General features: G+C 35.5%; 1 protein-coding gene across 2 annotated transcripts; it reads left to right on the top strand.

Annotated features, from left to right (window-relative positions):
• The first annotated feature begins 296 nt into the window (after positions 1-296).
• Positions 297-3,749, top strand: LOC147513902 (Peptidase family M48 family protein). Of its 2 annotated transcripts, XM_086597228.1 has the most exons (4): positions 315-1,295; positions 1,895-2,046; positions 3,213-3,478; positions 3,578-3,749. In XM_086597228.1, the coding sequence occupies exons 1-3, from the start codon at positions 435-437 to the stop codon at positions 3,466-3,468; spliced, it is 1,269 nt and encodes a 422-aa protein (XP_086453354.1). In that variant the 5' UTR covers positions 315-434; the 3' UTR covers positions 3,469-3,478; positions 3,578-3,749. The 2 variants fall into 2 exon arrangements, with proteins under 2 accessions (XP_086453355.1, XP_086453354.1); XM_086597229.1 differs by having other exon boundaries at positions 297-1,295; positions 3,213-3,688.
• Positions 3,750-15,210: the final 11,461 nt, after the last annotated feature.

The following is a 15,210-nucleotide window of genomic DNA, read 5'->3' as shown; positions in this document are numbered from 1 at the left end:
AAAATAGAGATTCTCAACTTTATTTTTTACAAAAATAGAAGGAATGAAATATATACGTACATATATGTATACGAGCTCGAGTATTTCGGTTTTTTGATATTCTAACTCGAGCCCAACTCAAAACTGAGTCGGGTTTTGATTTTACAAAACCAAGTCCAGACCACGGATTTGATATGTTAGTCCAAGACCAACAAAAATCGGATTTTAGTCCATCGGGCTTGGACTTGGGCTAACCAACCCGACCCAAGTTCCACAGTGTGCCCTGTGGAACCGTGGAGTTGTGGACAGTAAAATTTAATTCAAATTGCCCAAACTACCAAAGCTCTTTCTAGACACTCTTTTCCCCCAAGAAATCTGCACAAAAAAACCTCAGCTCATTTCTCTCTTATATATATTTTATTTTGGTACGAACATAACATTATCATAAAAAAATCATGAGTTGGTACAGAAAATCAAAACTGGCCCTCAACTCCTTGACAAGCCTCACTTCAAAATTCATCACCTCACGTGCTCCAAATCATCAATTCAAACCCAGAACATCCCCCTATACAATTTCCTCATTAATTAAAAAACCTATTTATGAGATTCCCGGATTTAAAAGAAGTTACTATGTTGACCGAAACCAAGTGCACCATTTCAGACCAAGAGGCCCACGACGTTGGTTTCAAAATCCAAGAAAGGTATTAATACTTGTACTTGTTGGTGGTGGTGTTATAATTACTCTAGTGTATGGTAATATAGAAACTGTACCTTACACGAAACGAAAACATTTCGTTCTTTTATCTAGATCATTAGAGAAAGAATTGGGACAAAGGGAATTTGAAAGGTTGAAAAAATCTATGAAAGGGAAAATATTACCTGCTATACATCCAATGAGTATTCGAGTTAGGCTAATTGCCAAAGATCTTATTGAGGCTTTACAAAGAGGGATTAAACAAGAAAATATGTGGAGTGATCCTAGTTACGCGTCCGAGACTAGTGGGTTGTATGATGAGGTTGGTGGGCATACTTGGAGGGCATTGGATGAGGATGTGGATGAATCCATGGAAGGCGGGTGGCGTAGTGACGATGAAGTTCTTGATGATAGATGGGTTCAAAAGAGTCGGAAGAAGGCTGAGGCTCGGGGTGAAGAAGCTGCGACTAAGCATTTAGAGGGGTTGAATTGGGAGGTGTTGGTGGTTGATGAACCTGTTGTTAATGCTTTTTGTCTACCTGCTGGGAAGATTGTGGTTTTTACTGGGTTGCTTCAACATTTCAAGACAGATGCTGAGATCGCGACGATTATCGGACATGAGGTATATTTGGCTACTTTGACTTTTTATACTGGTTGAAACTTGAAAGTTCAAAATAAATGAATATCAATATGAACTGAAATCGTAGGAAATACATTTAGTTCTTAAGCTGGTGGGAAATGATCTGATTTGATGCATACATGTTTGTACCCTTGTGCGAATGTCTCAACCAATGTCAAGCCCTAGCTCCCCATTTAGAAGAATTTGTTTTCACTTAGAAAATATGATTTATTAATTAACAACAAATTCAACTTTATACATTGGGAGGTTGCTGTAATAGGATTGTAGGGGTAGGCAGTTAATGTTTTTAGACTAGGATAATGATCAGTGTTTGTTTCTTCGGGTCAAATTCCATGGACATTTTCTATGGTGTTGTCCTGCTGTGTAATTCGTTTGTGTGATTTTCATTAGGATTGAGTAGTGGTCTTCCTTGACAGTTCATCATATGATTCTATCCTGTTAAAGGCTTCCACACGACAAAGACCATTATATTAATTTTTAGTTGTAGCCAAAGTTAAAATGTCAAATTGGTGATTGTATTGGGTCTATTCATACAAATAGAAAATATTACAATTTTATTTATTATTTCATCTATTTATCAGGTTGCACATGCTGTAGCTCGACATTCGGCCGAAGGGCTAACGAAGAACATGTGGGTTGCTATTGCTCAGTTGGTTCTTCTTCAGTTTGTTTCCATGCCAGATCTCGTGAATGCAATGTCAAATCTTCTTTTAAGGCTTCCTTTCTCACGAAGGTATGTTAGGTGCTTCAAGCATCAAAGTAGTCTTCTGCTTCCGATGTCATCCCTTTTTGTTTCGTAAGAACTCTTTTACTAAAATCATTAATAACTGAAATCTAGTATAATTTTTTTCTGGATACTATTGTCATGTATTGTGTCTTACTCAAGCTTTTGTAGTTAAATTATAATATTAAGCCCATTCCACCTGGGCTATATAGGGTGCCGAGCTATTTTGTTGTTTACTCTTGTTTTTGGTTTCCATGTCAATATTCATTAAACTCTATTTGACACTAAGGTAATTGAGCGAACAACAGATTCAACCATGTAAAATGTCTTGAAAGTTGAAACTATCAATTAGACACTCAACACCCTTATAATCAGTTATATCAGAAAGAGTGAAAGACCTTGTTCCTGTTGAGAGGTCCTGTTAATAATCTGAATAATGATTGACCACATATGGCAGCATTTACTGTCATTTGGGCAAATGGCCGGTTCTTATTAAATTGAATCTGATGATGAAAGACCTGCGAAGCCCTACAGCGTTACAATTCATCGTAATTGCTCATAAGAGCTTGCTCGAATAGTTTTGCTAGTAAAGTTGGAGGATACTCTAAGGGCTCTTCTTCTTACAGTCCTTCCATCAAACTATTTGTATCTCTAAGAAGTTCACTTTCAGAAGTTCCAAATTTTGGTTTCTTTTTCATTATAAATTTTTGGTCAACTGAGTACCATTTTTCTTCTTCTGACCAAACTCTGTTTGGCAGAAGAGATATCTAGTCATAACATATTTTGAAAATAACGAAAATAGGATTAGATCCTCTTTGGACTTGAACATACATAATTTACTCTATAGAACTGCCAAACTTTTATAATTGATACTCTTATTGCCGTGCTTTAAAACACATATCCCATGATTTTTAAGAGCTAACAAGGATTAGTTCTCACGTTAAATTTGGACCATCCCCTGTTATTTAAAACGTTGAGGAGTTAGTTTGGTCGAATCTTGATATGCTTCTATAAGGAGCTCTAAACTACGTGCTAATTACAAAGGTTGTGGAGACACTGCTTTATTATGAACTCCTTTTGCTATTTGTTTGGATTGTGAGACCGTACATCTTCTCTTGTTAGCCCATTATAAACCCCTTTTGCTAATCAATTATTTTGCACAATCTCCTCACCAGGATGGAAATGGAAGCAGATTACATTGGTCTACTGTTGCTTGCTTCGGCAGGGTATGATCCTCAGATTGCACCAAAAGTATATGAGAAGCTGGGGCAGATCACTGGTGGGGACTCTGCCTTGAGAGATTATCTCTCGACCCATCCATCTGGAAAGAAAAGGGCACAGTTGCTGGCTCGAGCTCAAGTCATGGAAGAAGCGCTACGCATATACAACGAAGTTAGAGCAGGTCGTCAGGTACAAGACTTCTTGTACTAAAGTTGTAAAGGTATAATCGTTCTCTGTATCTCTTCATCTGTGCAATGCCTGGCTATTAGACTAGATTTGTTACAATATACCTGACTATGAGATTTTGTTATCTGCATAGAGTTGAGGTACTATTTGTGTGGATATGAAGTCCTGGGGTTGATAATGTTGTAACCATACTGTTTCTCCAACCAACGAGTTCCTTTTTTATAAGAGATTAACCTCTACTAGAGATGTGTGATCCCATGTACAAGACGTCAATATTTTCCTGCTATGACCAGTTTTCTCGATCAGATTTCAATTTTGACCATGGTTTAGTTTCCAACGTTGGGCACTTCTCTGCCTCATGGGTTTAATTATGTGTTTTATAGTTCATAACTAGATTGTGGCAATTTTCTTTTCTGTAATAGTTTGAGTGGATCTCTTTCGCTCTTGCTTGATTTGATAAGTAAATTTTGTCGGTTAAACCACTCCCCGAATTTCCTCCTTTTATGTTGGATGTGGGAAAATATTTGGCTGTCAAGATTTTGGATGTGAAATTCAAGTCTAACTGGAGCCAGACTCTTCGTTCCTTATTTCCAGTTCGCCAGAGGCTTGGTTTCCTGTGGACATGGTCTAATGAGCCAAGCTCGCCTGGCATTTATGGGGACAGTGGCTATACAGTCTGGGGTTGTAGTTGGGCTGTGCTCAGGTAGTCTTGCCGATGTACACAGTACACTCTTAGTGAGCTGCTGGTAATCTCCATAGTTCGCTTAAAACTTATTGTTCATATCAAAAGCATAGCATGAAATGTGAATCCACGTTGGGATTAGCTTGAGAAAAGCGAGAACCTAAGGTAGCTTGACTGGTAAGGAGAGGAACCAATCCCAGCAGTTAGTGATCAGGTCTCCCGACTCCCTGGAACGATCTGTTCATGAGGCGGTATGAATGATATTTCGACACATCTGCAGCTGAGGATGCTAATCGAGTAATCAATATGCGAGTCCATTTGAAGTGAAAATGAAGAGAGGAGAGCTAAGAGTACCGTCAGCTTGGATTTGAGGCCGATAAGATCTATGAGAGGGACCAGCCAGCTGGGTTGGTTCCTTTCTATTAAAAAGCCTAGATACCACTGAAAATTCTTCTAACAACTTGACGTACATCTGGGTAGAAAGGATTGTGCTCCAAGTCTCTCGAGACATATAGAACAACAGATTCGACATCACCGACAAAACCAAATTATGGCCTCCTAAGATGATCAACAACAGAATCAGGTGTTCCCACAAGGCACAATCACGGGCCGATGTAGTCTATCTTCTGGAATGGTGTAGGATCACCTCATCACCCTCACAAGTGAATTTTATGAACCCCATGGAAGCACACATCAAATGCTGTTTTCACATATTGAGCAAGTAGTTTGTTTGAAATTAAAACCAAGGGCAGTGGGGTATGCAATGTAAAAGCACTTTACGTATTAAAATATGTAGGTAAACAATGACCAATTACAACAAATTAATTTCAAATTAAAAATTATGCGCCCTTAGCTTGTAGAGTTGACTCAATCCAAATGGGGGGGGGGGGGGGGATTCCTCTTTGAACTAATTGGGTAGTGCCTCTCAATGCTCCCATCTTCCAAATTGAAGACTCCGGAGTCGTACGGTTCATCCTGGCCCCATGATGTATAACAACCTTGCTTGCCAATCAAAAAGAAATATTCAGAGCTCGTAATCAGATTCATTAGAGGGAGACTTCAATTCTGTCCTAGAATTATGGAAACGAATAAGACAGATGGTTGTTGACGAAATGTGTTTCTGTCTCAGACAACTCTCAAAGATCACATTCACTTTACTAATTCTTTAATGGGATTTTGGAATTTATTGAAATTGAAATCGTTATAAAATTGACTAGCAATATATAAAAGTTTCTTCTATATTTGTTGGTGATTGTTCTGAATTTAAATTATTCTATGTACTAAGAAAATAGATTATAGAAAACCTAGAAAATTTAAGAAATTTGGGGATATCAAAGAAAGTAGAGTCTAAAATTCTAATTCCAAATCCCTTCTCAAAGCAGAAGAACTAATCTCAAAACATATGCAGTAGTACTATTTTCAAAATAATCTATAACAATACAATTTTGCTAATGAAAAAGTAAAGGGGTCAGTCACTACTAGATGAGGGTGAAGTCGGTCCACTTATATCATCCTCATCTAGTGGGGCAGCAGGAGGTGGAGGTTGCACTGGGTCTTCAGCCACGGAAGGTCCAGTGCAACAAAAGAGCCAAACTCCTAGGACAACGGCCACGCAGAGAAGAAAACCGCTGACTGCACCAAACACCGGAATCCAGGGAAAAGGCTTTCCTGGGTGGATGTCCTCGTGCTCTCCAACCACAAACTCAGAGTCTAACCTGGTAACAAATTCAAAAAACAATATATGAGAATTATTCTAATGTGGGAATTTGGTCCTAGTTGACAATATATGAATTAGACATTGAGGACAAAATAATGTGTAATTACCGATATAATCGATATATACAATATATATTATTTGACTTTTTGACTATTTTTTAATATAAATCCGATATTTTCAATATATTTATGATATTTCCAATATATCCAATATTTATGATATTTTAAATAGTTTGGACAAGGGGTGTAATACTGGTGGTCAACCCAAGAGGTCAAATAGTGATGGAAGGCCGAGCGGGTGGTCTAAAGGATACAAATCCAGTGGTCCCCGACGCGCGCGCGGGTAAAAGTTGTCATGTTTAAGATTATCACCCGACTTGTTGGGTCGGCTTATGGGGGGGGTTTTAGGCGGTCATCCGAAGTCGGTGGAAATGATCATTTTAACCCAATTTCACCCAAAAAAACTTTATAATTCTCAAGTAAATATATTTCCAATTCACAACATAGAAAAAAATGGAATCAATCAATAAAAATAAACAAATATAAAAAAACTTGAACTTGAACCCAAAACCATATCTCAAATTTGAAACTTAACTGCCGTGACCATCTGGAATTAAATTATTTTTTTCCATAGCGTGATAAAATAAAGATGGGAACGAGGTTCTATGATACAAAACAATAAAATATAAACTAAAAGAATTCAAAATTAATACAATGATAAATGATTCATCTGCTCCAAAATTCGAAAGTTGAATTTGAACTTTTGATATTTGCCAAATGTTCAAACTTGAATATTTGAAATTAATGTTGAACTCATAAGTTTGTGTTCATATCTCTCAAATTCCTACAAAAGTTAAAACAAAATATAAACAAAATACAAAAATATTAGAGTTAGAGTCTTGAAATTGTACTGGTCAACGGGGTTGAGTCAATGGCTTTTGACATGGTGCGGGTCGGGCGGCTTGACGGGTCGAATTTGAGCACAGAACCTACACCAATAGCCCGACCGCGTAAAAACGGTGGCGGGGCGGGGCGGGTCTATTTTCGGGTCGGTGCGGGTTTGGATGGCGGGTGAAGACCAGGTACCCTACCGGATGATGGGTCAACGGTTTTTTTTTACACTCCTAGTTTGGACTGGTCACAAAAAAAAAAGATATATCTGATATATTCACCGATATGGTCACAAAAAAATAGATTTTTCGGTACACCAATATATTCACCGATATCGATATTTTGGTCCTTATATCAAAGTTCCTTAGCTCGTACGCTGCGCATCGTCGTCATCATATTATCAAGCATTCAAACATAAAAACCCATAAAAACTCAAACAGACTAATAGGAATAAAATCTCTTGAACCACAAATTCGGAATCTCCTTCCCCTCAATCCTCAACCCCAAAAACAAAATAGAGAAAGAGTAGAAGACATACATTGCTCTCCTCAGGCCTTCGTCAGTGTATGTCTGTACATCAGTGGCATAATGCTTCCAAAAGCCCGAGTTCAAGGAGTCAGGTGTGTGAGTGGTATGTAGTTGGAACTTTGTTTCCAGCGTTGCTGATCCGTCCTTCTTTTCCATGCTCTTCAATTCCTCCTCAGTTAACTTCACCGCAAATCCGCTAATCGCATTGTCATACTCATCTGAGCTCGCTATAGTAAGAGGCAAGAATGATCTGTAATACTCATCGTGATTCTCCTTCGTCCAAAAAACAGTGGATTCGTGAACAATGTATGTCTGTGCATCACCCTTAGCGCTCTCACTGCTTAAAGGTGTAATCTTGTGTACTATGGGATCGTAGTGATGTCTAGGGGCAATTGAAGGTGTGAAATTGTACATGGAAATGAGTGTGAAAAGAAAGAAAACTGCCATAGTGTGTAGTAAACCACACTTCTTCGACTCCATGATGAAGGAAAATGCTATGTGTTTGCTGTGAGATGTTTTTCACTGAGAGATCAGTAGGGACTAGGGAGACTTTGTGTTTGTGTTCTGGGCTAGGCAGTTTTGTGTTCTGGGCTAGGCAGTAAGACTTGAATTTTGGTAAGTTTGAAATGACAGTTAACGCAATTTAGAAATGACAACTGTGAGAAATGCCGACCCACCCTTAAAATAAACAGTTTTCTAGCTTTATCTCCCCAGAACTTAAGCCAATTAGCTTTACCCCCTCCAAGTTTTTTCATCTAGAGGTTTACCCTCCAAAATCACACCACATCCAAGTCAATTGTTATCTTTTTAGTCAAAATGCATGTAAAAAGATTTCATTGCCATTTGCCCTTTTAATAGGTCAAGCTTACTATGTATCACTTTCAAGTAGTTGCAAAGGATCTTCATGGCATTGTTTTCTCTGTCAAACAATTGATATTCCTTAGGAAAAAAGTGAACGAAAAACATTTGGAGAGTTTGTTTATCAAGGGAGTGAATTATGTTTCCTGCATGTGGTTTCTTCATTGCATTTAGTATCTTTTTTCTTCTGAAGTGAATCATTGATGTGTGCCTCTTGTTCTGAGTGAAATTAAAGCATTTGAAGGAAATGAGGATAGTGTCAGAACTTAATTTGCACCAGTAGGTGGCTCATGTTACTGTGCTGTAAGCAGGGGAGAGAACTCCGTAAAGAGTGTTTGAGGCTCTTGCATGCAATTAGGCATCCATCTTTGGTATATGATGACCATTTTTATTTGTATTGTTTTTACATTTTCTTTTCTTTTCTTTGCATTTCTATAGCTTATCCCGACTGCACTATATAGTATTATGGTTCTCTATACTGTCATTCTATAATTTGTAATCCCGGTCACGAAAGAAAGTACTTGCATAGCTTCCTTTTCACTAAGGTACTGGTGTTGTTATTCCTGCAGCCACCAGAAAGCAATTGTTGAATAAGATATTAAGATTCCTGTTGCCAGTGTGTTGCGTGAGATGTTTCGTGTTAAGACTTAAGATGCTTTAGTTGCACTAAAATCTTAGTTGGAAATATCTATTTTTTTGTTGACTAGTCAAAATTTTGTTTTGTATGTCAATATATCAGAAATATTGTCGATTATATCAGAAATATTATCAATATATTGGTCAAAGTCAACAATATCTGGTCAAAGTCAACAATATCGGTCAAAGTTAACAATTTATATCATATATATCGATTGATATATATCGTTATATCGGAAATTGTGATATATATCGGGAAAAAAAAGATTCAATATTCAGTTGAGACATATCGAATATATCCATGTCGGTGTACCAAAAAAACGATATATACCGACAATATATCGTATATATCGGTGATATTTTGGGCTTTGATTGATCTTACACCGTTAATTTTGCGTGATAAAAATGTGCATACACGTGTTTTCTTTTCTTTTTACATTTTATTCTTGGTGATCTTGGACATACCCATAAAAATACTCCCGTACCCCATAACTAACTCAGTTTTTGCCATACCCGAATAACCGCTTCAATCCAATAATATCTTCCAAATTAATTTGAGATATTTTCAATAGGGGTAAAGAAAGAGAAAAAACAAAAATACCGAGAGACTCATTCCAAATGGAAACAACAAATAAAAAAAATTGAAAATAATACTCTCGACCTTGAAGAATCTTTGTGTTACTACAGCACACTACACAATAAGAGAACTTCTAATAAAGATAAAAGAATGCCCAAAAAACAAATTGTTTTTTTCCTCTTCTAGAAGTTGCTTCAAATTTGATTTTTTTTTCTTATTGCAATTACTTATTCTTCATCATTGTAGAAGGGTTAAAGGAGTTTAGTAGAAATATATCAAATTGAAAATTTCTCAAGCGGAAAATGAGAAAGACAGCAAGGAGCTGCAATGAGGAAAAAATACATTAATGGCTGATGAGTGAGAGGAGGAGGAAGACTAAATTCTACAATTTTATCTCTTTCTAATTCCTTTCGGAAAGGATAAAAAAAAATGACAGAAAAAAAGGAAAATAAGTGCGAAGGGTTTGTGTTTGCTGGAAGGATAAACACTTGTTTTGTTTTATCTTTGATATACTTAATAAAAGAAAGGGTAATTTAGGAATCTAAATGTGTCTTAAACAATTTTATTTATTTATTTCAAAGTTGGGGTACGGGAGTGTTTTTATGGGTATGTCCAAGATCACCCTTTATTCTTACTATTTTTTTTTAATTAGAAACAATATGCTGATTTGGATTAATTGCTCACTTGGACCAATGAGGTTGTGTTGTCATGTGGACATATTTTATGTGCCTGTCCCATAGTTTGAGATTTCAGAATTTTTGGAATTCCGACAAATTCAAAAACCGAAATTTATTAAATTTCAACTTTTATCACATTCGGAATTTTAAATATTTCGACTATATATTCGGAATTCCAATTTTTTGAAAAACCGAAACATGAGGCACAATTCCGAAGTTTCGTTCGGAATCACGAACACGGGCCTGTCTGGAAATTCGTTCTCAATCAACAATATTTCACCCTGTCCAGTTTAAGCGTTCTCACCCTTAGCAACTCTAAAAACAAAATAGAGAAAGATCGAGTAGAGAACATACATTGATCTCCTCAGGCCTTCGTCATCAATGTATGTCTGTGCATCAGTGGCATCTCCCTTACCGAAATTCAACTGCTTCCAAAAGGCCGAGTTCAAGGAGTCAGGTGTGTGAATAGTATGTAGTTGCAATCACTCCTAATAATGTGACTCAAGCATCAAAATTCATTCCTCACACTGGTCACAAGGTCTAAGAAGAAAATTTCTCAATCTAGCAATCCACCTGACTCATCAATTCACTCAAAGTAAAAAAAATGGGAATTTACAAAAAGAAAGTCTAAACATTGAGTCAACATTTTGCAATGAAAGAAGATCTCAGTGACATCCATTTCTTCTTAGGCATGGAAGTACAGAGGACAGCTAAGGGATTTTTTCTATCTCAATCTAAATATGCATTGGAAGTTGTTCAAAAGGAAAACATGCTAGATGCAAAACTGAAGTAGAAGGACAAGAAAAAATTACCCTGTATTCGAGTTCCTTCGCACAATTCAATTGGTTTCGGAGAGAGTATACGAGAACAGATCTGAAAATTAGCTTCTTTCTCTCTCCAACAAGTGAAACTCATTATTATTGTTTTTTTTCGGTCCAGATTAACCATTTTAGGTTCAAACACTTCTTTGCCTAATATATATATATATATATATATATATATATATATATATATATATATATATATATATATATATATATATATATATATATATATATATTTTGTCGAAGGTCTAAACAATAAAGATCAACATGAGAATTATGCATTTATTTTAATTTACAAAACTAGAAATTGATAAACAATAGAGTGCGTTGACTACTAAGAATTTAATATGGACTGATGAAGTTAACTACTTAAACACTTAAGCCATTAATTGATACTACTATTTCTATATATATCTACATAATCTAGTCTACAAGTCTGCAATAATTTAACAAATTGTTAACTTTCTATAATGTTAGAAGTCTATATAACATTATATAGACTTATTATATAAACTTATAATGTTATATCATTATATATAATGTTATAACATTATAATGTTATCATTATAATATGTTATAATGTTATATATATATATATTATATATAATGTTATAATGTTATATAGACTTATAAAAGATTAACATTGAAAATAAAAAATTACCTTGTTTTGTTTTGTTTTGTTTTTTTTAAGTGGAAATTTTATTGATAATGATAATGAATTTTACAAATAATTAGGACAAACGTGCAACAAGCTGTGACAAGTCCTTTATGAATTTATGTTTTTTTTTTGGTTGAGGTCTGACCGTTTGTTTAAGAATTGAGAGTGAAAGAAAGGATGGAGAGCATATGAGTTTGTTATGGGTGATTAGAATTATACAAACTGACCGGTTGGGCTTTGGGCCTTTGGCTATTTGTTTTAGAGCTCTGATATATGATTGAATCTTATTATAATATTTATATTAAAAAAAAGATAAAAAGGGTAAAAGACTTACAAAGTTTGAAGTAGAAAGAATTTAACTGAGCTAGGGATTGAAACGTTTTGGTTACTAGTAGTATGTGTATCCCCAATAATCACCGATTCTTTTACACACCTGCCATCATAATCCAATCGAAATCGTCAATTAAGAAGTAAAAAAATAGGATGCATCATAATCTAATTGGGACAACTTGATCAATAAACGAACAAAACATCAATTTTAGAACAAACAAGCTATATTATATTAGAACAAAAGATACAAGTGTATATAGTAGTAGGATTAAGAACTGACCCGTCTAATCGAACTGATTCAGCTCCTCCATCTCAACCAGGTTGTACAGGCTCAAGAAACTAAATTTTGTCCAAAACAAAATAAAAGAGAGAGAGAGAGAGAACCCAGTCAATCAAAACAAAAGAGTTGTATAAGATGAAGAAAAAAAAAGAAGAAGAAAAGAGAAGTACCTGATTTTTAGATTTCTCTCTCCATCCCATTGTTGATATATGAGCTGGTGGTGATTAACCATTTCGAATAGAGACTCTCCGGAAAGAGCTAATGTTATAATGTTATATATATTATATATAATATTATAATGTTATATAGACTTATAAAAAATTAACATTGAAAATAAAAAATTACCTTGTTTTGTTTTGTTTTTTTTAAGTGGAAATTTTATTGATAATGATAATGAGTTTTACAAATAATTAGGACAAATATATAGCAAACTGCGCCGCAAGTCCTTTATGAATTTGTGTGTTTTTTTTTTTTTTTTTTTTTTCGGTTGAGGTCTGATCATTTGCTTAAGAATTGAGAGTGCAAGAAAGGAGGGAGAGCATATGAGTTTGTTATGGGTGATTAGAATTATACAAACTGGCCGGTTGGGCTTTGGGTCTTTGCCTATTTGTTTTAGTCTCATCAACCCATCAGACATTCAAAAATATATTTGTCCATTTTTAATGGTTTTGGACTCAAAATAAATTATAAATGATAATTTTGTAAGGGCAAAAAGAGAAGTAAAAAATAAGTTGGTTTATTGAAATGTTTTTTATTAGTTTTTTTTTCATACTATTTTTTTTATTGATTATATTTTTACTATAGTTGTGAAAATTTTGGAGGTGTGGTAATGGAAGTTTGCTAAAAAAATTGGGGGTGCGAGTACTTATAGTTTGAAGATTTTTTTAGGCAATTAGTTATGTGGTAGTGGAGTTTTTCTAATCTCAAGGAGTACGGGCGCCCCCACACGCACCCCTCTATATCCATCTATGACCTGCTCGGAACGGTTTATCTCTTTCCCTAATCTACTGCCCCAATTAGTCTAACCCAAGCCCCAAAATATCTAAAATGCCTTCAATATCGGTTAAATTATCTGGCTTTTTGTGATATCGGCATCGATATCGACATTTTGAGCCTTTACAGTCAAACTAGAGTCAACTTATAGTCAAGCCAACACGTTTTTTATTTGCACCAGGGACCACATTTTGGAATCTCACATGACCCGGAAATCAAGAGTTCAGTTGAGTTGACATATATCTGGTGTATTGAGAGGAACCTGATATTGTCTGATACCCTGATATACTCGCCACCAGGGACTAAATGAGGGTTCAATGTTTTAATTCCACCCTTGGACCAACAAGGTCCAAATGTCCAAGCCAGGTAGGTAACCTTGGGCATTTACAAAGAATAAGCCCAAGTGACTGTTTAGACGCGAAACCCTAACATTCTATTAGACGAAATCATGCCATTTGCTCTATTATAGTTTGCACTTTAAAGAGCACACCCTTAAGTTTTCCTTAAACTGATAAAATGAGATCGAGTCAGAAAATAATGCATAGAGGTTGAAAAACAAGCACCCTACGTCTCAACTCTCAACTATGGGTGACTTACCCTACGTCTCAACTCTCAACTATGGGTGACTTTTTGGTTTAAAAGTTAAATTATTGGTGTGGCCGGTTTAAACGTCAAATTAAGCTGGCGAAATAATAAGCTGCTTAAAGAATACTGGTTACAAATATAAATATAGTCTACAAAAAATTTTACTTTGTAGGATAGTATCGAGCACAACCTACAAAGATGTATGTTCCATCACGGTAGGCACATCTGCACATCTATAGAGATGAACCCTCCAGGCAACTTTTGCTGTCAACATATGATGTGCAAGAAAACACGCACTACCAAGTAAGGCCTAGCGTACATTTTTTTTCAGAAAATCAAAACGAAAAACCTTTGTTTCCAAGCACAATCGGAAAAATCGTGAGATGAACCTTCAGACAGCACACCATCATGGACTGCCAACAATCTCCCCGGCAGCGAATTAGTAGTATGTAGATTACTACAGTTACGAATATATATAGTATCATTCCAAGACAGCATATTTGAAATGGATCACAAGGTATCAAGACTAAATAAAATGACTAACAACCCATGTATAACGATTGCACCATGACACGCTAACAAACTATGAGAAATCTACAAAGCATTGCCCCCACATAGTAACAGCTGCAGTGGACTACTTGCTACTGGAGTACTGGTTCACTGCCCACAAGTCAAAACCAATTTTTAGGATTTAGGATTTTAGGATATCAAGAACCTTACTAGATCTTTCAAACAGATAAAATCTCAAAAAAAGAGAGACCCTAATAACTGAACATGCACAACCAAACTTCAGAGAAACATTATTACAAGTATATAAGAGTCACAAATTTCGAATTGGGAACAAACAAACCCTAATAACTGCCACAAACAACAGTACCTGTAATTAGTTCACCAATTCAAACCTTCAATTGTACAGAACAAACGATCAAACCAGTACAGTGTTCACCAGATGGAAGCACAAGTAAGCAGTCAGAAAAGAGATATCGAAGGAAAATAGCAAAGCCAAACCTGCACGCATCTTAGATCTTTAAGCCACTACTTAAAGCAAGGCCCAAAATATCGATATCGATGAATATATCGGTGTACTAAAAAACCGATATATATCGGATTTTTTTTTTTTTGTGACCAATTCAAACTATTTAAAATATCAAAAATATCAGATATATCGGAAATATAATATCAGAAATAAATCAGAAATATCGTATTTATATTTAAAAATAGTCAAAAAGTCAACCAATATATATAAGATATATTGATTATATCGGTGATATAAAACTTATATAAGAAATTCCGATATATATTGAGAAAAAAGATTCTATATTTAGTGGATATATATCGGAAATATCAATATCGGTGTACCAAAACACCAATATATATCGGCGATATTTTGATCCATGACTTAAAGCATCGCGTTATCATTGGCATCTTTGCATTTATTTGCTGCCACTACTACAATGGCTCAACTCACAAGTAGCCTTTGCTAGATCCATTTTCTTGTTCCCTCACCTGTCTAGGTATTTCCCATCAATAT

The sequence above is a fragment of the Coptis chinensis genome, chromosome 3 (genome assembly GCF_015680905.1).
Source record: "Coptis chinensis isolate HL-2020 chromosome 3, ASM1568090v1, whole genome shotgun sequence".
In the NCBI taxonomy this organism is placed as follows: domain Eukaryota; kingdom Viridiplantae; phylum Streptophyta; class Magnoliopsida; order Ranunculales; family Ranunculaceae; genus Coptis; species Coptis chinensis.
Note: the sequence above shows the minus strand (reverse complement) of the source record. Positions and strands in the feature narration are given on the sequence as shown.